The following is a 25,996-nucleotide window of genomic DNA, read 5'->3' as shown; positions in this document are numbered from 1 at the left end:
AGCAGGCAGCAGACGCAGGTGAACAGTGTAGGGGGCGGTACGTACAACACCAGAGCCAATTTGCTGCAGAAAACTCGAGGCCTGATTGGCGGCGTTGGGAATTCCTGCGGCGCCGCAGACGGCGGCCGCGGAGTACCGCCTCACGTTGGCTCTGCTTGAGCTGAAGAAGTCCACGCCCAGGTTGGGGCTCGCCTGCGAAGGGAGCAACACTACAGCATGACACCAGGCCAGCAGGGCTAAAAAAGTTACTTCAAAGATGTACCTAAGATACAGTTACAGTTCCTTACACAAAAAGGTACCTACGTAAGGAACTATGTACTCGCATAAAAAATGTTCCTAGGTACAGGTACAGTTACTTCAAATATACTTCATTTATTTTCCCCAAAGTTTTCGAATATATTGGAAGTAAAGGTTTTTGTACTGAGGATACATATAAAAACGAGTTCGATAAATTACTTTATTGGTGTCAATGCGAGAAATAAGGAAAACCGCATTAACGTGAGCCGGTGCTGACGTCGACGGGCCCAGAAGGCGTCGACCGCATTAAGTGGTATGGAACGTGGTAATATACGTATTTGAGCATTTGACTGCAGCGCACTCTCGTCTATAAACGTTGAGCCAACGCGTGCAAAGTTTAACGCAATTATATACGCATTTGACCGCAGCGCCCTCTCCTGTATAGACGTTGAGCGGCTACATGCAACGTTTCATCCATGACAGAAACCCCAGTTCTTGAGTTACTACCACATCTCAGAGCCCCCTACTCGTCCCGCAGTCGAGGCCGAGTGGTTAAGGCGATGGACCAGAAATCCATTGGGGTCTCCCTGCACAGGTTCCAATCCTGTCGACTGCGCAAACATTTTTTCTTTTTATATGAGCACGGACACCGGCCGGCCGCACGGACAGACGGACGGACAAGGCTAGACCCTAAGGAGCCTCGCCCCTAAAAGCTCTAAGAACAGCTTGACGGAACCCCTTGCTCTCTTCTAGTAGCATATACAGAAGTCAAAACAAAGCAACAGCGAAAAACACTCAGAAAACCGACATAACAAAGCAAAATAAAAAAAAAAAAATAAAACAGTTTTCAGAAATTAATTCATTCGTTTTCGCCCCACATTAGTTCAGTTCGTAATTCCTGAACTGCAAAGAAGTAATATCAATGTTATTCTTTATTAGGGTGTTCAACATAGTAGGAAGTGTGTGTTTGAGTGATTGCATAAAATAGTTGTCATGACACAGTGGCACAGTCCAATGTTCCGCCGACCGAGTTGGGTACGAAGTTGCATGCTCTTTTAGCTCCGCAAGGATTACTAAACTATCCCCATTTCTTCCATTTTCTAACTTGAAACTGATCGCGAGTCTATACTTGCACATGCTGTAAACAGGAAGTATACTATTTTTTAGGAACAGTCCCTGGGTGCTGGAGTCGTAAGAAGCATTCTCAATGAGACGTATATATATATATATATGTTGTTTTTTGTAGTAGGAGTATTTTTTGAAGATTTATGCGGGTGGTTGTGCCCCAAACAAGATAACAATAATTAAGGTTCCATTAAACATCAGGGGCAGGGCTCCGTTCACTAAAACGTCGTTCGATCAAGTCAGTGCCACCCAGGTCGTATCTAACTCAACGTTAATCACGGCACATTGTAGTGTGTCAACACTTTAAGATTTGTAGTTTCTACCATTTAAACGAAGTGAATAGAAAAGTGCCCGTAAAAAGTAACTTCGCTCAGTTACAAGCTACTGGAAAATGTACCTAAGATACATATACAGATACCGAGAAATGAAAGTACCTAGGTTTGTACCATATGTACAGCGAAAGTACCTAGATACCGATTTCTAGTTTCCTGTACCTAGGTACTTTACAACCCTGCAGGCCACGTAGCTGCGGAGTGCAAGTTCATGCCGGGACACTCGTTTGCCATTATCTAGCCATTCACAGCTCAAGAAACGTTGGGGGTACTTGGTCATTCCTTCCTGGGCTTCTTACCGGCCAATGTCGCCATCTCAGTAACTGCGGAGCAAGAATAAGATGCCGAGGGCTAGCCCCGTTCTCCTTTTTTCAGCTGTCCGTGGCCACAAAATAATTTTCTGAACAGACTCCTCTCCCCCCCCCCCCCCTCCCTCCCGTAACGTAATCACACGTTGTTGACCTCAGTTCAGCAACTGAGCCAGGCCCCACGCCAAGCGTCCTTCGACGCGTTGACCCTACACTAGGCCCAGCAAAACGCTGCCGCTGTCCTCGTGTCCAAGATATGTCGGCGATAATTGTAATTGTGATCATATCAAAATGTCTGTGCGCGGGATTTTATTATTCTGGGTGGTGTGGGCCTCTCGCTTGTAATCTTTACCATCGGCGCTTGTCCAAGGCCAGGTAGAAAAGAAGGATTGCATCATCTACGTCAACTACGGCGAGGGACAGTTCAAACAAGGGTGCTGCTGTGCTAACGTTCAACTAGGACTTGTGCCCCTTACTGACTAAATACGAGAGTCGCAGGCGGAAAGCTGACGCAGCATTCGAGTTCAATCTGCGTCTGTGTTCGATTTGACTGCGCCGACTTAGAAATGCTAGTGCACGTGCACCGCCACCCCCCCCCCCCCCTCCCCGTTTCTCCTTCCTGTTCATACGCCACTGTTTGCACTGGTGTCGCATTAGCCGCCATTTTGATCGCCTTACTACCGCTGATTGTTTGCTTTCTGTTGCAAACATTACACACCACCGTATTTCTTCTTTTCCTTTCGGTACAAATGCATGGCTTACACGTGACATCAACGCTTCATGCTGAGACTTATTCGTACATGCTCGTGTTGAGAAAAAACAATTGCGTGGAGCGTAATTAATGTATGCGGGAGAAGGTAACGCGGCCAGCAGCAAGGCCACCAGAATGGCCCTCTAATGTTAGGACATTAAAAGCGATATATGACTACCAACCCACGTTACTAGATTAGCTCAGTTACGTAACAGCCATTAGACGTTCCTTTCACGTGCAGTACGCACCTCTTCCCCTTCGACCTGCCTACCACCGTTCGATGGGCCACTATTTTGGAAAAGGCTGGTATGGTAAATGGAGTGTATTCTATGGAATACGTATGTTTAGAAACACAGCGTCTAGATGGCGTTTCGTCGTATTCTAGGAACACCCAATTTCGCAACAAGAACTTTAATGGCGTTTCAAACGACGGGTGGCGGACTGGAGGGGGTGAGGGAGGATACCCCTTCCGTTAGCGGTCCACAACTGATCTAATCTAGTAATGCTGCAACCAACGTAACACGATGACGTCTCATGCAAGCAGGTATTACGTGTCAGGAACATTAACAAAAGAAGTGTGTTGTGTTCACTCTTCTTTTTTTTCTGCGGAAAAGCGTGCGGAAGGTTGGGTTCACTTACGCTTGCCATTTTGGGCGAACTGAAGAATCCCGAAAAACGCGAGTCCTGCGTCCCGACACTGGAATGCCTGCGGATGGGGAGGCCCCCGGGGGTGTAGCTGACGGTGCCCTCGGGCGAGCAGGGGGCCACCAGGATCCGTGGGGGCTGGATCGTGTTGTCCGAGTGCCTCCGCCCTGGCAGAGTGGCCTGCACGCGCAGCAAGTTGGAATCTGGTGACGACGAAGCTGCAAGGAGAAAACGGAAACACAGTCAGACTCGGAGACGACAGCAACGGAAACTCCGTCATGCGAATACACCTTTAGTCGATGCAAAAAAAATGGCCGCAGTTTTTTTCTATAGACTACTATCATGTTTACGAACACAAGCCGTCTCTGACTTCCCAAGAGACTTGTGGTCGCTCAGTTTCTGCAGGTCCTCCATGTTTGTTCACGCCACAAACTGCAAGGACGCTTCAGTGCGACAGTGTTATTTTTGGCATCGAGGCGTCATGTGAGAAGACCAGAAAGCATGCCCAGGCACGTTCAGGACACGAGCAAGTGTCTTATCTATTCCTCGTCTTATACCACTAATAGCTGCAGCTCGCGCACGTTTCTTAGAGTTCCTGGAACATATTCATATTTTAAGATCTAAAAACATGACCTATTGGCTGGTTTCACAATACGCCCACTGCGCGTTGCCAACATACCCGTAGATGTTGCAGGGATTCTGTATATTTTGTAGACAAAGAATACGATGTTGTAGGAAAGGAAGTCGTATTCGTAGAGAGGGGTTATCCTTCACGCGTGGTTGGTGCGCGTGTAGAGGAAGTGGAGATGGGAATCAAGTGTACTCAATTTTGTCTCCTAACTCCCCGGTCGGCTTGTACCGTGTATAAATGGGGCGCTTTCGAAAGTGATGTAACGTGACCAGTTGTTCTCTGGTTTGAGATCCGCATGCGTTGTTCAATGCATACGTAAGCGCGTATACCTCATGTCTTTTGCCGAAGTTTTAGCTTCTCCTTTTCTCTCTTCTATTTCTCCTAATTTATGAGGGTTTCGGGATCAGGAGTCTTTAAGCTTAGGCAAGGTTCAGCCGAACCATGGGGAGTAGTCTCTTGTGAGCTTTCCATAACCGTTTCCAAAAAAGGTGGATAGGTACGACTGAAGTGAGCGCTAGGCGTCATCGATATTGTTCCAACTGCGCTTGGTTATTTTTACAGAATTCTTTAGAAAACCGTTACTTCGTGGAAACTTCAGGGTGGAAGTTTTGGGGTGGAACCATTGGGAAAACTTTAAAACTTCTGACGAGTCATTGTTTTAAGATTGTAAGTTATTCTCACTGAATACAATTTCTGGTGTGCCATGCCTCGGTGCATGATGTCTGTGGCGTATTTACTCTAAGATGTATTGCCTTGTAGACTAGAATACAAAGATCGTTTACACTTTTATTAAAAGTCTCTCGTTAAGAGAAATATCGGCACGGTATTGGCAAAAGTTCTTACACATCTAATTTGCATGGGATTTGACAGACAAGCCTTCACCAAAGTGTCTCATCAAAAGGTGAGAGACGAAAAAGTTTTGTATTCTTCGTGGATTTTCTGGAGTCTTTTATCAGTGGCGGGGACACTGCAGGTGACGCCATTAACGAAAGCCTGGATCTTTTTTCGAAATTACAGTTTGAAACTTCAGCGAGAGGATATCTGGACAAGACACCAGTGGCAATGAGGTCTTTGCCTGGTACATGGCTGATGTCATACGCGTACCTCAACATGCACAGTTTAATCTATTGTAGTCTTCCAAACCTTTCGCAGAAAAGATTGGGACAAGGAGAATGTGATTAGTTTCCATTATGACTTTCAATCTTGTGATGAGGTCACGAAACTTTTCACAGCTCCACACAACAGCCAACCCTCCTTTTTCAATGCGAGCCTAGCGTCTCTCAGCGTTCTTGAGCGATCTTGAGGCATAAACGACTGGACCATACCTGTCGTTGTTTTTCTTTTGTTGCAGAGCTGCTTCAATGCCATAGGATGTGGCGTCTGCCGATATCACTTTCATTTTCCTTAGGATTAAGCAAGGCAAGTATTGGGGTCGATATGAGTGCTACTTTTAAGGAGTTAAATCAATCTGCTCCTCACAGTCCCATATCCGGGCATTTCCGAGCTAAAAAGCGTCTTTAGACGATGCGGTTCTTTTGGGGTTAGGTGGGGGATGAAGTTCCTCAGGTAGTTTGTCCTTGCCGGAAAACCCTTTAGCTCACTTATGTTGGCTGATGTGTTCATTGTCCAGACCGCCACGGACTTGTCTTCGTCTTCGTCAGGCTTTACCCAGGTTTGGTCTATAATGCTACCTAGGAATATCACTCGGGTTGCCTCAAAAACGCACTTGGTGTCGCTCAGTGTGATTCCCACATGTGTGTAGCATTGCAAGACATTTGTCAGTTTTTGTTGTGTCCTTTTTTTGGAAATGTCATAGACGAGGATGTAGCCGATGTTGCATCTATGGCCCTCAATACCACTCAATAGTCGGTTCATCTTTCAGTAAAACTCTAGTGCGGACCTGAAGCCGAACGGAAGCCTTTTGAACTTGTACGATTCAAAGGCAGTGAGTGATAAATGTGTTTAGAATCTGCTACTTTGCTGCCAGCTGTAACTGCCGAAAGAAGGAGCTGATGTGGAGGTTTCAGAAAAATCTCGGGCTTCCCAGCTGCGCAAGAGCGTGATCCGTGGCAGGGAGAGAATGAAATGCTTTCTCAGTGCACTTAGTCAACGACGTTAAATCCACGCAGACCCGACAGCACCCACTTAGCTTCCGCACCACCGCCATAGCGCAACACAATTAAGTAGGTTCTTCGACGGGATTTATAACGCTAAGGTGAATCATGCTTTCAAACTCTTTTTTACCTCTTGAATTAGATGTATTGAGATCCTTCTAGTGAAGGAAAAGAAAAAAAGGCACATCGTTTAGGTACAGCCTAATCGTATGTGGCATGTTTATGCATCAAAGACCTGTGAAAACGACAGGAGCTCAGTTTTAGTATTCACTCTTTTGGAGCTTGAAATGATCACCGCATTCAGTCCCTTGACTACATCTAAGTTATCGCTGTCTCGTTTCGACAGGAGCGGAGATTAAAGGTTTTTCAGAACATAGATATCCGTGACGACATAGTTGGTCATGTAGGGTCTCAAGGTGTAAAACGCCAAGGACCTGGTCTACATAGAAGCTTTGTCGGCTTCATCAGGGCAGCTGCTCAAGTTTTTGAATATACACGTTATTAGTGATGACCGTGGCATTCCTGCTCTACCACCATTAAATGACAAAAGTACTTGTCGGAACTCCACAGTAACAATCCAGATATCATTATATCTGGCATCCAGCATCCCCCTAAAAAATGACTCCTCGTCTTTGGCTATAAGACAGCTTTGGAGCCCAAGGAATCTTTCGAAAAGTGTTTTCTTTTTTACAGTTGTGACATATCGCAGCCTTTGCTGGGCATTCCTTCCGCGCATGTAGATTCTGCCCACATCCAAGGCAGTGGCGGCTTTCGACGACATTTGTGTTTTGAGCAGGCGATCGTCTTTGCGTAGCACTTGTTCCTGAATCAGGGAATGCCCTGACTCGATTAACACTGACGAATTCAGGTCGAACGTCGGATTGATGCAATTTGGCTATTTTGGACGTGCGAGCCATAGTGGTTGCTATTTCCGGGGTCAAGTTAGCGCCTATCTGCACTTTCTTTGTATAGCTTGTGGTCATTGCCATCAACCACAATACGACCTCTGATCATTTCGTCGAGTAGAACCTCGTATTTGTAATATTGATCCAAAGCATGAAGATGAGTCAGGAAGCGCTTAAGAGGCTCGCCATCTTTCTGAATCCTTGTGTTGAATTTTTATGTCATAGATTAGGTTTCGCCGACCTCTGAAGTGATCGCCGAATGCCTAGTGGACCGCTGTGCACAGTGTCATTTGATTGGTGGTTAAGCTAGACGAGAGTAAGATATCCTGAGCTTTGTCTCCTAAGCTAAGCAACGACCTCAAAGAAGTATTAACAAACCTTGAATCAGCTACTGTCGTTAACAACTATTTTTCGTCCGTATTCACCGTAGAAGACTTACCAATACCCTGTGATCCGATCTGTACACCACTTAACATTTCTTGCGAACCTATTGTCTTTGACCGAAATGGTATCCTCAATGCAATCGAAAAACTCTCCCGCAGCTCAGCGCCTGGCGACGACAATATTTGCCCTAAACTTCTCAAAATAACAACGCACATCTCATCTTATATTCTTTGTAGACTGTTTCAGCAATCGCTTGACTCGGCGACCCTCCCGGAGGACTGGAGATTCGGGAGAGTTCTATTTATTTTTAAATCCGGAAACAAGCAGGACTACTCGAATTAGAGACCTATATCGCTGACAAGTGTGCCATGCAAAATTTTTGAACATGTCGTCTACCCTACATCATGAACTATTTGTCGGAAAAAAAATTAATATTTCCGCGCGTCAAGTAGGCAGCGCGGCCGTGGCCAAACGGTTATCGCGCTTGCCTCCCACGCGAAGAGCCAGGGTTCGATTCCCGGGAGTTACGCGTCCTTTTGTTTATTCCTGCAATTTAGTTTTCTGGTAAATTCGAGAATCGTGTTGGGCTTGTTCGAGGTCCCAATATTCTACGCGTCGAACATTCTACGCCGATTATTCCAGCAGCTCACGCATGTACATAAGGAGCCCCGCGTGGCGAGCCGGAATCAGTTTTCGCCTCAGCGTTCGATCTTGCTGCTTCGCCGCCTTGGACGCCCGCAACGCTCTGTTGTTATCTTTCTTTTCCCTTTCACTTTTTGGGCACCAGTTCGCCCGATTAAACATTCAGTTTACTCCGTTATTCGCCGCCTCATCGCTTGTCCTTCGTGACATTTTTGGTGGAGGTGCTTGGTACCGCACGTCCGTGCATCGTAGCCCTCCGAGTTCCCGCAGTACAGGTTCGAACCCTGGCTCTTCGCGTGGGAGGCAAGCGCGATAACCGTTAGGCCACGGCTGCGCTACCTACTTGCCGCGCGGCAATATGTAACAACCAACATGGTTTCAGGTCGGGATATTCGTGCGAAACCCAGCTTTTTGAGTTCGTAACCGATTTGCATAACAACTTTCACTCCTCTAAACCCAATCATGCCACCCTTATCAAATTCTCTAAAGCATTTGACACGGTTCCTCACCAACGACTTTTATACAAACTTTCTGACTTAACATCCATCCATCAATTATACTCTGAATAGCTGAATTCTTAACTAACCGTAAGCAAGCTGTTCACCTTGGGGATGCCAGATCACCAAGCCTGCCTGTACTGTCGGGCGTCCCCTAGGGCAGCGTTCTCGGTCCGCTTTTATTTCTTATATATATTAACGATCTTCCTCACCAGACAACATCATCTATTAGGCTTTTCGCGGATGATAGCGTAATTTAACGTCGCATCACTAACTCTGAAGATTTATTACTACTAAAGCAGGATCTAAATGTTCTGTCTCATTGGTGTAACACGTGGCAGATGAAGGTCAATGTAATCAAAAGCAAACTTTTAACATTCACTGGCCAGCGATCTCCTATTGTACGTAACTACACCTTACTAACACTGCCTCTCAAAAAAGTACGAAATTACAAATATTTAGGCGTAACATTTTCTGACGACCTAACTTGGAATACTCATATTGACAATATAGTGGCTAGTGCATACAGATGTCTAGGATACATAAAACGTAACCTGTACCCCACTCCCCGTTGTGTTAAACTAACTGCCTATAAGACTTTCGTCCGATCAAAATTGGACTACGCCAACTTTATTTGGTGGCCTCATCAATCATATCTCATTACTAAACTCGAATCGGTGCAAAACAAGGCCTCACGTTTTATAACAGATGACTACTCGAGAACGTCAAGCATAACTGCACTAAAATTCAACCTCGACCTAATCCCTCTATCTCAAACAACTCAACTTGCTCGTCTTGTCCTTTTTCCCAAAACTTACTATTCCTCTTCTGATTTTCGAAACACCAACTGTCACCCATCACCTCACATCTCCTTGCGTGATGACCACAGCCTAAAAATTAAACCTCTATTCGCCAGAACTAATAAATTCCAACATTCCCCACATTCTCTCGCTATTACTAACTGGAATTCCCTTCCTGAATCTATAGTACGTGAATCTAACCCTAGAAATTTTGTGAACTATGCAAGGCACACCTGAAAAGCGTTGATCTTTAACATGTTTATCTGTTAATTACTATTTCTACATGTTCTGATATCTGTCCTATTAGTTTGTAGTTTTTTTTCTTTTTGTGTTTTTTTATTATTTACCTTGTCGTCACTCTTTTGCCATCTGTATATGTATTTTGATCCCCCCTCATGTAATGCATTTCATCTGAAATGCCTTTGAGGTACAATAAACTGAACTGAATTGAACTATACAATGAGCGAGGGTGTTCCCTTGTTCGATGCTGGTTTTCCTTTGGAGTTCGCTGACAATTTAATATCTCTTAAACCTGATTCATCTGGAGAAATTTTACTTTGGATTTCTTAATTATGACGTCGCTTTCGCGGCAAAAAAAATGTGGTGGAAGCTACGTGTTGGCCACCACCCTTGCGAAATCACAAGTAAAATCGCACCATGTGGATCGGGCTTCAAACAGATAGATCCTTTGGTGCCAGTCTTCAGGCTTTGAGAAGTCAAACCCTTCCGGTGGCTGACAGGTCAGCATTGTAGTCGCCATCCTGGTTGATACTTTCGGCATTTTCAGATGGCTTAGCCTGAAGGAATCACTGGTAGCTCCTAGCTCAACAGCTTTTTTTAGCCTGCCAGGAAGCTTGAACGACGCGTGGTGGTGTGGGTAAGATCCAATTACGCTGCCACAATGTTGTGTAGGACGTTTTGGCGTCAGGCGAGGGAATCAAAACGCCCGAACAGCCAGGTTCAGGACGTGAGCGAGCGCCTCTTTTATTCCTCGTCTTCTACAACTATAGCTGCAGCCCGTGCACCGCTCTAACCCTTCTGCAAACTGCAAGGACGCTAAAGTGCTACATAAAGAACAAAATGATATTTATCGAGGTCTTTCTGCCCCGTTATTTAAAATGCATGAAGTGATAATTCGTCTTACAGAAGCAATGAAAAAATTTCCCTCCAATCTTTGGTAAACGATCCTTTAGATACGGGCATAGGGAACAACTGGTACTCGTAAGCACCTGGAGAATTGGAAATGAAGTATATGAGTTTTGCATGCAACGAAAGATTCTATGACGGGAATTGTTTGTCCTCTCATTTGACAAGGAGTTTTCGAAGACGAGGAATGAAACAACGTCTTCTTGCGAAACTTGCACAGATAGGGTCTAAGCGCGATGTCTAGTCCGATGTCTATTTCAGCCTACCTGAACTACACGTCCTGCGGACAACATCATCCATGCTGATGGATGTTCGCCTGGACTCGAGTCGAAGGGAAGGGGGACGGTGGGGATATCCCGTTGGCTGTTCCATTGTATACTGCATCTGCACTGGAAGCCTACGGGGGCAGGTAAGAGAGGCAGAGAAAAATGGGGAAGGGCACCGAGAAAACAAAGTTTGTTAGCGAAGGTAATTTTAAAGTGACTCGAAGCAATGACGGCCGTGCACCGGCCAACTTGTATTCAGGTACATCTAGTCCTTTAATATGCCTTACTTTTCAATGCAAACTTATAAAATTTGACAATCAATTTATTGTTATAATAACTCTGAGTGCAATACGATTTCGCTCATTAATTGGTTTATCAAGTTCGTAACTCTAAACAAAAATAAAACTTTATGCTCTCATTTTATCTGTCATTGAGCGACTATATTAGTTACCAATTAAAATAATATTTTGACAAGTCGTAAATGTACAGAGAGTTTATCACATGATAAAACGACAGAGTTCAGTTCAATTCGAAAACATATTTTGGCCTAAATAAAAATACATAGACTCATACTCTCGCATTTTTATTAATTCTAAGTAAAATTCCTATACATACACTTGAAGATCAGGAATTATCAATTTTCACAAAATTCGATTATTCATTTATTTCAATTGAGATAATCAAACGATGTGATATTTAGTTTGTAAAGTTAGATAAGTAGAGTTATTGTGCTTGAGAAGGATGTACAGATAAGGAAGCAATGTGTAACAAAGTAAATAAATAACAGAAGTGACGCTTTTTTACTAAGCAACATTATCAGCAAGGCGCCCCAAGATGCAAAGCGCGCTTTTCTACGAAGCATAAAACTATATAGCTTGCAGTGTACAAACCTACAGCTAAAACGATTTCGAAGGAAGTAGCTAAGCCAGTCCAAGCAGGTCTTGCCTAAAGAAAGCCATGCTAGAAGCAACTACTGCAGCGTGAAGTTCTACTGTTGTCAAAGCGCACATTGACACGTGTTTCAACAGTGTATCAACAAAGAACGGTTAGAATAGTTGCTACTTGTGTTACGTCAGCTTGTTGGTTATTTCTATAAAGACAGGTAAATATACACTACATTTCTTAACTATATTTTTAATATATAGTTTTATTATAAACCTAATCGCGACCACTCCACGATGAAAGTGAAGTAATCATCTACTGAAGTGTCATAATAAGATGTCAAAATAAAAAGAAAAATCAGCAAAACACTAGCCTGTAGTTTTTTTATGAATTGAAAAAAAAAATTGTTTTTCTAAATTATGTTTTTTACCTAATGGGAAATTCACATAGATTAGTGTACTATAATGAGCAGCTGGTCTAGCCCTGTGTTCGAATTTTTCTACACACAGACAGCCGAGGTTTTATTTCTTCATGACGAATACAAGCTTTAGGTTTCTAACCGCATTTTGTAAAGCTAAGGTGCACAAGGGTCAAGGTGTCTTACTTGTTCTAACATGCGAGGGCTTAGAAACTGTCATCATTCCCCGACATGTTTCGGGCTTTAATCATGCCTCTGCAGTGATTTGTTTGGATTCTAACAGGTTGTGCATTTAGTTTTGTGGGTTCGAATATGCAGGTTGAGTTGCAATGTGGTTAATAAAATCTAGTGGGGAAATGTATGGCTATGTGTTGGAAGTGCGTCTGGCTTAGCCGGTACCAGGGTGCAAATATAAATTGTTAGTTTTTTTTTTATTTACTTCGTCTCTTAAAACGATAACATTGTTCAGTCAACTGGAAATTGTAGCTTTGAGTATTCATTGAAATAGTCATAAAATAATATTGTCCGATTGGCCTGCTCACATGCTTTTTTTTTAGGAACACTTAATTTCGTGGTATCACCAGCGAGGGATTGAAAAAATATTTTCCGAAAAAGAATCACAATATGATGAATTTAACCCGTTTCTGGGGCAAAAGGAGGATAAAATTTTGACAGTGGTAAGAAAAGAAACAGGAACAGATGTCTTCCACCGGCTTGCCTAGCTGCGCACTGACAGTATTGTCGTTAACCACAACATGTTTTTTCTGTAACACATATTTCTAAAACGTCATTTGTTTCTCTCTATTCAGAATCCCAATATACCCGTTGCTTACGTAGGTTTAGTTAACGAGATAGAGCAAAGCTTGAAGAGGGTCTTGACGTTATCGACGAATTTGTGTTTATTTTACGCACACAGTTGCCTTAGTTCGGTAACTGTTCCGCTGAATTATTTTGGATATAGTATTCATGCAGCCACGAACAATGTGGAATAATATTATATATTTTTATGCCTGCAATTGTGTGTGGGTTTTATTAAGGGCTATATTACTCTTAATTGCACACGCATGTTTAGGCTGATGTATGTTTCACTTCTCGTGGTGTTTAGAAATTAAAATCATTATTGTGGAAAAACAAGCTGATAAAAGAAACAACGCGGTTTTCGAAAGTTCTCTCTTTAGATTATGCCGTGTTAAAACTAGCTGGATCTTCAATTAAATGATGCGGCGATAGACGTGAAAAAGAAATAGTCCTTTTTTGCACCCTGACCAGCGCTGCCAAAAGGGATTGCTAGTGGAATCCAAGAGGCGAGCGAGGCAACTACAGCGAGCAAAAAATAAATAAAAGGTTCGGGGCCAGGAGCCGAGACTGTATGCAACGTCAGCCAAGAAGCGATGCTGCTAGATTTGGGTCTTTGGGTTCGGGGGACCTAAGTTCGAGTACAAACCTATCCGGAGGGTTCACGACTCGGTGTTGAGCTTCGTCCACCGATGCTGGGCTGTTTTAGGAGAAGAGATTGCTTGCGTTGGACCCGTTTCTTACCCCCAAAACAATCTTAGACTACCCGGTGAAGCTTGTAAGAAGTAATGGTAAGACGAAGCTATCAAATGCACTTCCTGACAATAGAAAACCATAAACACTCGCATATCTTTTTAGTATGGAACATATCATTTTAGACTCTGGTCCCATTATTATCAAAGTGGCGGAGACCGTTTCTTTTTTAAGAATAAAGAAAAGAAGGTTATAACCGCTTCTAAGCAGTTTCTATTGATTATGCCTTTTGACCATTCAGAATGTTTGTACGAGACACTTCTTTCGATTTCATCAATTGAAAATCCACGCCTTTAGTCAATTCTTACATTCACCGCCTGTTTCGGCTGAAATTATTTATTTAAATGGGCGCTTTACGTCAGAATTGAGACGAGTGTATTACTCAATTTCGTCAAGCTATCGCAGCTTATAGGATTGATTTGTATTCATATTAGTGCGCTTTTAGACATAAAACAATGTGGTGAGAAATTAGACAGTCATTGTCGCCATTCAAGTGAATACGCATTCGATAAATTGTACGGGGATGTCGCGAACCTGTCAAGGTACGCGTTTGACCAAGTTCGACTTTTCAAACCATTCCGCTCGAACATTGAAAAAAAAAAGAAGAAAAGTTCGACAGAAGTTCGACAACAACGCGCATGCAAATACACTCCAAAAGACGGGAAACATCATGGAAAGAATAATTGGGTGATTTCAGATAAGATCGACCAAAGGATGGCTAGTCGACATTTTCAAATCAACTGATGTTTTTATATGTTATTGTCTAGTGTCTGGTATGAACGAATCCAAACTTAGTTTTGACTAGAAAAAATACTTGGGGACAGGAAAAATCGTAAGGCATGAGGTGGTGGACAGTTGCATTAACGCGCACTGATGGAGAGGGCCTGTTTGAGAGTGAATAACTAAAGCGATAACATTAGGAGAACTCTAATACGTTTTAGGCGCAAACTATGGGTATAGCGTGCTTGTAATATAAAGTAATCATATTTATTTAAAATTTTATTTATTTTTCTAAAAATTGACAAACATGCCTGCTCGAACGACAAATGGCAAACTTTGAAGTCTGTATCTCATGAAATAATTTAATCATTATGATATAATTTGCAGATATTATTCTACTAATATATAGCTAATATTTAAAAAATAACTAAGGTATCTGTGTGATACAATAGTTAGGATATATTTAGTCAAACATGGAAAAAAAATCAAACAAAGAAAAATTCCGATGCGAATAAAAAAAAACACCACACTCGATTTTTTTTAAATTTAGGTAACCTGTTATACTCTATTTCGGCATTCATTTCCATTAAAAACATGTTGCATCATTTTATTGAGAAAGAAGATACAACTCCCCAAAGTAGGGTCCTTTTTCAAAGCCTACACTTAGCAGTGTTTTATACAAGAACTGACTCTGAGTTCCAGTTTCATGAAACCAACACACATCTTTTATATATTTTTATTCAGATGAGGCCAATGATAACTAAAGAAATCGTTCACACACTTAAATTAAGGAGAAACTACTGTGTACAAAGAGGTATCATATTACGGACTAGTGATCCGAGAAAAGATCATGCAGCCATCGGACACTAGGAACTTTGTTTACTTTATTCTCCTGCGACACTATATGCTATTCCCTCTTCCGCTCTACCTTCATCTCTCTCTCTCTCTCTCTCATATATATCCCTGATATATATCCAGAACAAAAACATGTTCAAGCATTCCCTTTCTGCGTGGTAGTGTTCTGTGGCTAGCAAAAATCATTTCCTCGCTAAGCTCACGATTATGGCAAAATAGTTGCCGGAAACCGCAGACGACACTCCTCGCTAGTTCTGGAAAAACGGCCGATACAATCTTTTTTTCGCATTTCCCCGCTCGCTGTCAAGGACAAGGGGGTTCGCTTCAACCAGCAAAACATGGCCGCCGACGCCTGTTTACTGAGCAGTCATGCCTGTCGCCATCTCACTCGCTGGCGTCACGGGCGATAATATCAGGCACAAAGGGGCACGCCAACCGGCAGCATTATCCCCAAATACTCGAGCCTCGCGTAAATACATAGAGTGTAAACGCTGTCGCTATGTTATCGTAGTAAGACCGCCCCCCCCCCTCCCCCAACGGGGGACTGCAGTACGCGACGGCGTACTAACACAACGGCGACGATATCGACATCGCGGGCTCCGAATTTTCCCATAGTTCTACTCCACGGGCATTTCTCGAAACGCTTGATATTGTGTACGCCCGCCTGGAAGGATTTCAGGCGCGTAGTTAAGATAAGGCGGCTCTCCGCGGCAAAAGAAAGCAATTTCTCAAAAGCTTAAAAGCGGCGGCGACGCGTGTGCGGTGAACGCTTGTAGTTTTGGTGTAGACAGGGTGTGTGTGTTCTCGTTGTTGACACCAGCCGGCGATAAGGCACTGCAGGCGGTAGCTCAGTACAGCAAGGGCTAATCCGAGTGACCATCAACGTAACCCCACCGCCCACCCCTCGCGAACCGGTCGCCGACATGGCTCAGGCTGTGTCATGAACCACGTGGTAGAAGCTCGGGTGCTTTCATATCAGCGCGTGGAGGGACGACAGTGCGATTCCGGAAAGTCTTTTTCGAAGGCCGCTGACCACAATTTTTTGTCTGGAGACTTTCCCTCTTTCTTCCTTTGACGCGGATCAAGCTTTGCCGACAGCCTCAGTTGTGACCTCTCTTTTCAAATGTACGTTTGCAGTGAGTGAGCTCCTCAGCCTCGGACTTGTCACTTGTGCACCTAGTAGTTCTTTCACTTGGCAATTATATACCATCAGTTGGGGTTTAATTTCTATTATTTATGTATACATTATGAAGACCTCCTGGAGCTCCGAACGAGTGTTTTGTGCAGATTACTTTTGCAAACACAAAAAGACTATACCAAAGCAGCGGAATTTTTGAAGTGTTGGCGAGTTGGACCTAAACTCGTTGAAGCAAATTCTTCCGCCTGACTGTTCCACCAAAGTGAGTGCGACGGACTACCTGTGCTACCATTGCTTCATGCACATCACTAAGGAGATCTCGATGCGAAGCTCAGAGCAGTGCCCTGACATATTTGTGCCAGCTGAAGAAGCAATTGAAGATCTAAATCGCAGCATACTACCTACAGATGTGTCGCCGCTGAGATAACCAAGCGTCGTAAGAAGTCGGGACAGGCTTGCCTATGTCAAGAGAAAGCAGACAGAACTGGAGCAGGTTGCTGTCAAGAATATACGCTCAAGGCTACGTATTGCGTACGACAGGGACGCACCATCGGGGTCGTCCGAACCAACATGCTCCACATGCACTGAGTGGGTGGACAACTTTCGGCAGGCCTTTGAAACCGCCACCTCTCTCCGGGAACGTTGTCAACTGCTTACACTCCTGCCGTCAACACTGACGAAGAATGAGGTTCAAAAGATGATTCCACAGGCCTCAATGTACCTCATCAGTAAATCCCGAAAACTCAAGGAAAAGCATGGCGTGTGGTATGAGCCGGATCCTTACACGAGGTGCAAGGTGAGCCCTGAGAACCTGTCTGCTGCCCTAGAGTACTTCACGAAAGACGAGCTACAATGTTCGCGCCAAAGTCCCAACCAGAAGGACGTCATCTCTGTCATGCTCAACGGAGAGAAAACGTTCGTGCCAAAGCGCTTCATGACACGCTCAATACGAGAGGCCTTCCGTATATACAAAGACAAGCATCCCGATTCCGGCGTTGGGCTAACGAAATTTTATTCGTTGCGCCCTAGATGGGTCCAATGTTTTCCACACCAGGAAGTGTGCGTTTGTGTGCGCTGCGCCAATTATTATCTTTGTATTGCCGCTCTAGAGAACGTTACAGGCTCAACATTCAACACTGGTGAAATGAACTCGGCATTTCTGTGCGACCCAGCAACAGAACTGTGCCTTCAAGGAGACTGTGATCACTGCCCAAAAGGCCAGTTTCTTACACTCCAGGAACTTGATATCCCGGAGGATGAAGAGATTGTGCTTGCAACATGGGAGTCCGGCGACCTTGTGAAAAAAACTTTGGAACCTGAGACTTTCCTAAAAGTCATCCAAGTGACGGTTGGAAGTTGGGTACTTCACAACCATATCCGGCAAACGCAAGGTAAAGCGATCTACGATGAAAAACAGTGCATGCAACGCGGGAGCATTGTCTTTCATTTTGACTTTGTTGAAAACTGGACCATCGTGCTTCCTGACGAAGTGCAAGCATATCACTGGAAAAAAAAACAAGTTTCGATATTTACATGTGTAGTGACGACAAGAAAATCTACAAACAGCTTTGCCATCATCAGTGAGGACCTGTGTCACGACGCCGCTCACGCTTGCTTGGCTCTAGAAAAAGTGAAGGAGTGGGTTGAAGACAACGTTGCGGTATACTCGTACGTGACGTACGTAAGTGACGGCGCCGCCAGTCATTTCAAGAATCGCTACCAGCTTCACCAATTTGCGAAGGACGATTGCCCACAAGCCCAGTGGTTATTTTCTGCATCTGGACATGGGAAAAATGCATGTGACGGAGTTGGCGGACTCGTGAAGCACCAGGCCACGCTGAACAACCTGAGAGAACGTTCAGTAAGCGCAATTCAGACGGCCAGGACAATGGTGAGCGTTCTATCAAAGAAACTGAAAGGCGTGCATCTTGTATATCTGGACGAAAATGAGGTTGTTCGGTATCGTGAACAAAAAAAAGAAGAGTGGCTGACGGTGCGCGCCTTCCCTGGCATTCAGTCTTGGCACGCGTGGCGGCTCAGCAAGTCATCAACAGAAGGGACCTGTGACGTATATGTAGCACGGACAGTCGGATCTGCTTGGAAGCAACTTTATTAAATGGGTACAGCGAGGAAAACCTTAGCGTAAAGTGCCGAATTTGATTTCCCAAGGACTGCTCATTTTGAATGCAGGGACATCTTATTTATCACATTTTTCTTCACGGGGTATTTAACCTACTGTTTTTGTTGGTGGTTACTAATAATTTTTATCTGATCACTATAAAAAAAAATCCCAAAATGTTATCCTCGAGCAGGATAAAATATATCGGCTTGCCACGATTCATTCATACACCGAGAGCATCGAAGCTGCTCCAGTTAGGCACTATGGCATCCGTCACCTGAAATTGTTTGTAATCGTAAATATACAGCCAACCTAAATATCTTACTATTATATCTTTGTTTTTGTGTGTGGAAGTAAAGTTATTTATTTTACTCTAGATGTAAAGTATACCGGAAGGTACAACTTCACACTGCATCATCTTTTCTCAAATCATTAGTCTCTAATATGATACCACTTTGTACGCTTATGTAAAATGCTGTATATAGTTTGTCCTCCCATTTACTGTGTGACCGATCGCTCTTTTTATCAATGACCTCATCTGAATAAATGTATATAAAAGATTTGTGCAAGTTTCATGAAACTGGAACTCAGAGTCACTTCTTGTATAGGACACCGCTAAGTGTAGGCTTTGAAAAAGGACCCTACTTTGGGGAGTTGTTTCTTCTTTCACAGTGCAATGATGCAACATGTTTTTAATAGAAATGAATGCCGAAATAGAGTATAACAGGGTACCCAAATTAAAAAAAAATCGAAGGTGGTGTTTTTTTTTTTATTCGCATTGGAATTTGTCTTTGATTTTTTTTCCCATGTTTGCCTAAATATATTGTAACTATTGTGTCACTCAGATACCTTATTTATTTTTTCAATAATAGCCATATATTACTAAAATAATGTCTGCAAGTTATGTAATAATGATTAAATTATTTCATGAGATACAGATTTCCAAAGTTTGCCATTTGTCGTTCGAGCAGGCATGTTTGGCAATTTTTAGAAAACTAAATAAATTTTTAATAAATATTATTACTTTATATTACAAGCAAGTTGTACCCATAGTTTTTTTGTAGAAAGTTTTAAAATTCTCCTAATTTTATTGTTTTAATTATTCACTTTCAAACTTGCCCCCTCCATCAGTGCGCGTTATTGCAACTGTCCACCTCTCCCTGCCTTACGATTTTTCTTGTCTCCAAATTTTTTTTCTGGTCAAAACTAAGTGTGGATTCGTTTATACCAGACACTAGACAATGTCATATAAAAACATCAGTTGATTTAAAAATGTCGACCAGCCACCCTTTGGTCGATCTTATCTGAAATCACCCAATTACAAACAAGAGCTGACACCACCCGGCGGAGGAGGGTGTAGCATTTCGATAAACATCACTAATATATAACTAGCTGATATGTATACTATTATATTGTATAAAAATATAAATTTCTTCTAATTTAATGCAAGCTGTTTTATAAATAAATGTTTCTCAACCTTTTTTTTTATATGTCGCGTCACACTGTTCAAAAGGTCGAACTTGGTCAAATTTTATCAGAAGTTGGCGAAATTAGACGAATCGCGAGGTTCCAGAAACGTTCGAGACATGCCTAATGCATGAGCATAAATATAAAGCGGTCAAGGCATTTAGGAAGTTCAGCTCACATGTCTGTGGAAGGTATCGACAGCTTTTCAAGTTTGAGCTTGTTCCGCTGGCTCTTTGAAACATGTTCCAACATTTCTTGGAGCAACTCTATCAAACTTGTGAACTGAAAAAGAGAATTCAAGTAAGAAAAAAGTGTCCAAATTAGTAATGAGTTTGTTGAAAGGTAAACTTCTACATTCGCCCTGCACATTCTGTTTCACAGCTGGTTCACTATTTATATGTGTGTTTGCGTACACACGTCAAAATAAACCACCGATCGTGCTCCGAGAGGCACATCATTGTGGTTGACTTATGAATATTTAGTTTTTTAAATTTAGTATTTCTATTAGTATGAAGCCTCATTGATTAGAAATAGTTAAATATGTACGAACGGTCTCCACGTTCGAAAATCAGTTGTTTTATTATATGAATAAAGAGTAGGGCGCGCAAATGGCTGAAACGTAAAGGCTTTTCTTTAATATTATTGCATTGTTAGTTTATATTACTGTTAATTAAAATATCAACATTATTTTTTCTTGGCATTATATTATTTTAGTTCTTGAATTAGTGTCTTTATTAAATTATGAGTTTAAGTGAAACACTCGTAGCAAGCTCGAATCATGTCAAGGCATTCATGAAACGATTTCAGGTCACGCCAATAAAAGTTAAAAAAAAAATCTAAAAGTGCGTAGAGGTTTGGAATGCTTACTTGATCTAACTTTAGTGCAGGACTAACTACGACGGGGATGAGGGCTGGCATCACTTTTGTAGCTATAAGGTTTACCGTCAGGCCATAGCGCTTGTCGCTTAGCATGTGTTTGTATATCCCTGAAAAACAAAAATAGTTTTTCCGCATTACGAAGCCAGCACTTTTATACACCATTCCACAGTACAACACTCTAAGGAGCTTTGCAGCGTAGCTCGAGCATGATTGTTGCTTGAAAGGCACACACCATTGGCTACGTGAGCGGTCGAAAGTGGCGCTGTGGTCGGTCTTCCACGATTGGCCGAAGGCTGACTACGCAGTCAGCAAAGTATATTCCTCATCGACGGAAATAAGAGGAATGTAAGAACTTGAACTTTGACGTGCTGGCAGTGTTAGTTTCAGAGAGATCTGACTTTAAGCTTCCGCCATGCTCAATAAAGGCACCATCGAATTGTTGTTCGCAAGGTAATGACGTCACGAGAGGGAGCCACAGGAGGGCGCCATCAAAACATCTCGTCGCTAATGAAACAGAACTCTCAAGACGGTATCTACTAGAAGCTTGTTGGTGGAATCGTTTATAATGAATGCCAAAATTTAAAAAAAGAAAAAAGAAAAATAAAAAGAACGGCAGAGAGACCTTTCAGTTTACCTGCCTCCAGTGCGATTTTTTGAATTTTCGATACTACTTCGGTGTCATGTGAACCTCGAGTGCGCTGGCGCAGCCAGAGCGCGAAAAAAGGCAACGGACGCCTGCCGGCGGCCGGGTACCGGAAAGACACGCACTGCCGTCCCCATTCTTTCGCTAACTATAATATAGTTTTCGGCTTTTCTAATGATCTGGTCTATAGAAAAAAAAAATATTACGATAGCCGGACTTCTATTTATTGTTTTAAAATCTTGTTTACTGTTGATTGCCGCGCAACGTGGTTTTATGAATACTTGTCGAAAAGTCGCTATAACAGAAAGAGGTGCTCGCCTGTCATGAAAACGCGCGCGATAGGATTCTTTCCAATCCGTACTGAAAGATTCTGTTGACTGCTGCACTAAAAAAATGCTTAGTGATGAAACATTTTGAATAACAGCTGGCAATACGCGACCGTGCATAGAAACCTTAGGTGCAATAGATAATGATAAAGCTTCAGAAACGAAGCGTGAAATGTCAGGCAACGGTATTAAATTTCGTTTGATGTATTTGCCCTCACTGTATAAGGTATTACGGAGGGGGTGTGGGGAACTGAACGTGAGTTTCTATTGAAATGAAATATGCAGAAAATGAATAAAGAGAAAGATCAATAAAATCAGGAAAAGAGACTAATTAACGCCTTCTTAAAAATAACACTGTCAGTGATTGAGACGATGAAGGTCAAAAGGTGTTTCCATTCGAGGAATGTGCTTTGTATAAAGCTGAAAGATTTGTGGACCATTCGAACACTGCGGAAAATAATGTTCGTGGCATCTCAGATGCAGTGATGCCTTGAATGGCACAAGCCTAAATAAAAAAAAATAAAGAAACTGTTTAGTGAAGTTCTGTGCAGTCCACAGAGACGGAAGAGAGATTGCGACTGCGTAAGTTATTATTTTTTAACAATTATTAAAAAAAATTTGCTAGAAAACGATACTACGTTTAAGTTTCCCATGAGCAGGAAACACAACCCTTCCTTACTGTCTCCCTGAGACCTTCTAATACTTAGGATGGGACTGGATCGCAGCATCCAGTTATTTAGTATTAACTTAAAAGGAGTTCATTAAATACTTCTGTAAACTATGTTTACGAGTCCATGAAGCCAGACTGCATTCTATGACGCACTGGCCACGAAAATATGCTATTCAAGTGGCTGCTTTTCAGCACAAAACGTATAAAACACATTGCAGCGTTGCATAAAAATGTATTATCTAAAAAATCGCCTTGTACGTACTATGACGTAAGTAATAAAGACGCGTTGGCACGACAATTCACAAGGTGTACACTCTATAAAAACCTGGTGCACCTCCATTTCTGCAAAGCATCTATATGAGCAAATCAGTACGATCTACGGACGACGAATGGCGGTGCTACAAACATATGTAGACCTAAAATGATAAATCTGTGTCGTGACACTGAGCACGATATTTCACGTGCTTGCGGCATGACAAGTATCATAGTGCAGACTGTACATTTCGTTAGATCTAAACTTGTTTTGAGCTTCGTCGTTTGCCAAGCACCCTCCGCAGATTGTGGGTATTGGCTTTCTCAATACGTTGCGTGATAATAAATATATTGTGTTTTTTTTTCCTTAGAGTTTACATGAGTTAATGCATTCACTTCTATACAATTTGCATAGACGCCACTTACTAACGACTGGCATCAGAATAGCCGGGTCCTGGAGTTTGGCCTTGCCGAGCATCGGTAGAACTTCGTCCAGAATGTCAGTTTTTTCAAGTTTGTCGATGATTTTCTCGATGCACGTTAGAGCATTGGCCTGGACCTGATGTTCAGATACAAGTTATGGGGGAAACATCTTTAAGCAAAATTGATATGACATTGAGTTTTTTTTTAAATTATAAAGGCACAAAAATAAGCGCGTTGCCTTGTAAACAAAAACAGGCAAAATTTAAATAAAATATATATATTTTTTTTATTAAAACGAGTTTTCAGTTTTGATAATAAGTAGACAACTATCAAACAGTTGCATATACTTTTGCGTTAGTTGCTCAGAACTTCTTAGTTTAAGAGACACTGTAGAAATGAGAGATTTAATTTTACGGGTGCCTGATTTTACGTGCCAAGCAAACAAGTTGAATTTTCAGTTAATGTAAGATGTCTCATAAAAAAATAGTAAGGTGAAATTATTATGTCGCACGTCTCACAAGTGGTGTCCTGCAATCTCATTTTGGTTTAGAAAACATTCGCATTACTAGTCACCTGTTAAAAAAATTACGGTTATTAAATGGCCAGTCAAATTATGACATCTCTGCAGTACACTTTCATATTTCTGTGGTGACGAGCATTTCTCTACGGTTTTAAATTTAATATCTCAAAAACCATGAAAGCGTTTAACGTCATATCAATTAAAACTATAAAACACCTAAGGCCGTCTAGACAAAGCAACTGTATGTGAGGCAAAAACAAATATAATTAATTTTTTTTTTATGGGCAGGCACTTATGTGCAGCAGCCAGGAAACGTATTAAACACTGGTTATCCCTATCATATCAATTAAATATAGCATCATTGACTAAAGTATTGACTCAGCTATTACAGAACAGTCGTCCAGTGGACGGAATATGCTGTGACACGTACCTTCACACCCGTGTTGTTTTCAAAGACTTGCTTTGTCCTCGGCAGTACCATTTTGCGGACAGCGCTTTCTTCAAGGTAGTCGGCGATTTGCGCTATCGCGTGCATGGCAGCGCACTACATTTGACACAGAGAAAAAGATAAAGCATAGCAGCACCTGAATATCTACAAATTCATTTTTAATGTGCACTGTTTGAATATTGTAATTCGAATATTAGACACCCCGACTTAAATTTCCGGAAACATTTGTTTTCCAGTTTTTGATGTTTAGTATTTGTGTTGAATGTGCAATTTTAAGCGTTGCTTATTCGCTTCTGAATTTTGTTTAAAAATCTTATATCTTGAGTAAGATTAGAGAGTTTTCATATTATTTGTGAAGATTGTTTGGCAGAATAGTGACGCGCTTAATCACGGCATATATTCTATCTATGCATTTTCGTGGCTTGGATGTTTCAAGTGTTAGTATGACTAATATCTGCTTTCTGCCTTTGAAACAGCTTGTCTTATCCTGCAATTAGAGTACTCTGAGCGTGAAACTTTCAAATAATGAAAATATACTGAGTAACACATTTGGGTATCAAATACAAACACATATACAGTGAAGCCATATTGAAGGAAAATACATGCTAAAAGATAGTTTTCTCAGAATGATTGAGTCGCCATATTTTTTTAGGTTAGACAACATAATTAAAAGGATTTGGCTGCTTCAAGATTTTCTCACCCAGTCCCAAGGTGATTTAAATAATGGTAATAAATAAATTGCCAATTTGATGTATTCAATGAAGACGTGGTAAACTTTGCAAAAAAACAATGATGCCTTAACGTCTTAAGTACGCTTCCCAAAGTGAACCGAGATACACTTCCAAAGTGCATCTCGGTTCATGGCCTCTTAAAAATGGTTCCTAAAATCACAGAGGTTCCACATAACTTCCTTACGGGCTTACGAAGCTCACAAATGTTTCTCGACCGTCGCTGCATCTATGCAAATTGTTCCCAATTTAAGCACTTTTTTTTTTGTAAGATCTAAGCCTCTCGTCGAGGAACCGCTTTGAGCCAAACACTTCCCGTTACGTTCAATATTGCATGCAAGCTCAGTAAACTGCTTTAGTGCATCAACATCAAGACTGGGAGGTGTTTTTTAGCAATTATATCCTATCAGTCGCAGAATTTAAACGGGGGAAAAGCCCCGTCTTAGACAGTAGAATTTTCAATTCAACACGAAAAGGTGCCTTTTTGTGTATTGTTACTTAGAAATACCAAATGTTTAAAAAAATACCTTGAAAAAAGATAACGGGGAGGAAATGTGTTTGCTTAAAAATCTGAGCAGCAATTGCATGTGCACCTACGTGCAGATAACGACTCACCTGAATCTGTGGTGTTGTTGAGTCAAACGAATTGTACAGCATTGGGAGAACATCCGCCTTGATGTCCGTTTTGGGTGTCTTTTTCATCAGGACGTCTAAATTCTCCAGTAGCGTTACTGTCGCCTGAATGAGAAATGTAGCGCGGAAGGTAGTAGCACAGCTGTCGTTCAATATTATACTAGGGAAATATTGCACAAAACAAAACCGTAGAAAGCAAAGCTTGTTAATGTGTTTTGGCATGTATTTAAATATAATAAACTATGGTAACACACATTAGATAAGTGCAAGGATTCAGTAGTTTTGCCTATGGCGTCTCAACAATGCCACGCACAAAACGTTGTTCGCGGTGTCCAATACTATGCTTACAACTTTACTAAAACTCTGCGTGAAACGACTACAACGCCTAAAATGTTGTAGCTTAGCGGTCGTGAAATGTAATGCAGCGAAATAATATAATTGAACGAGTAATGTCTCTTTTGCAAAGTAAGTAACCCATGTAAGAATCGTGAAGCATCATAATTGTTCGCATAACGAGATTCAACGAGATAATTTGAAGGTCAGG

The 25,996-nt window shown here is 42.1% G+C and overlaps 1 protein-coding gene across 1 annotated transcript in view; it reads right to left on the bottom strand.

The window, feature by feature from the left end:
• The window catches only part of LOC121833555 (SCY1-like protein 2), a 97,649-nt gene that overhangs the window by 5,871 nt on the left and 65,782 nt on the right, over positions 1-25,996 (bottom strand). The window contains exons 8-15 of the mRNA XM_042286958.1: positions 25,435-25,557; positions 24,074-24,187; positions 23,127-23,259; positions 20,798-20,916; positions 20,109-20,212; positions 10,784-10,914; positions 3,393-3,616; positions 46-192 (exon numbers count right to left, since the gene is read on the bottom strand). Coding sequence (XP_042142892.1) covers positions 46-192; positions 3,393-3,616; positions 10,784-10,914; positions 20,109-20,212; positions 20,798-20,916; positions 23,127-23,259; positions 24,074-24,187; positions 25,435-25,557 — 1,095 coding nt within the window. The remainder of the gene's footprint in view (positions 1-45; positions 193-3,392; positions 3,617-10,783; positions 10,915-20,108; positions 20,213-20,797; positions 20,917-23,126; positions 23,260-24,073; positions 24,188-25,434; positions 25,558-25,996) is intronic.

Source organism: Ixodes scapularis, unplaced genomic scaffold, assembly GCF_016920785.2.
Source record: "Ixodes scapularis isolate PalLabHiFi unplaced genomic scaffold, ASM1692078v2 PGA_scaffold8__174_contigs__length_109621045, whole genome shotgun sequence".
Taxonomy (NCBI): Eukaryota; Metazoa; Arthropoda; class Arachnida; order Ixodida; family Ixodidae; genus Ixodes; species Ixodes scapularis.
This window is presented reverse-complemented; position numbering and strand designations above follow the sequence as displayed.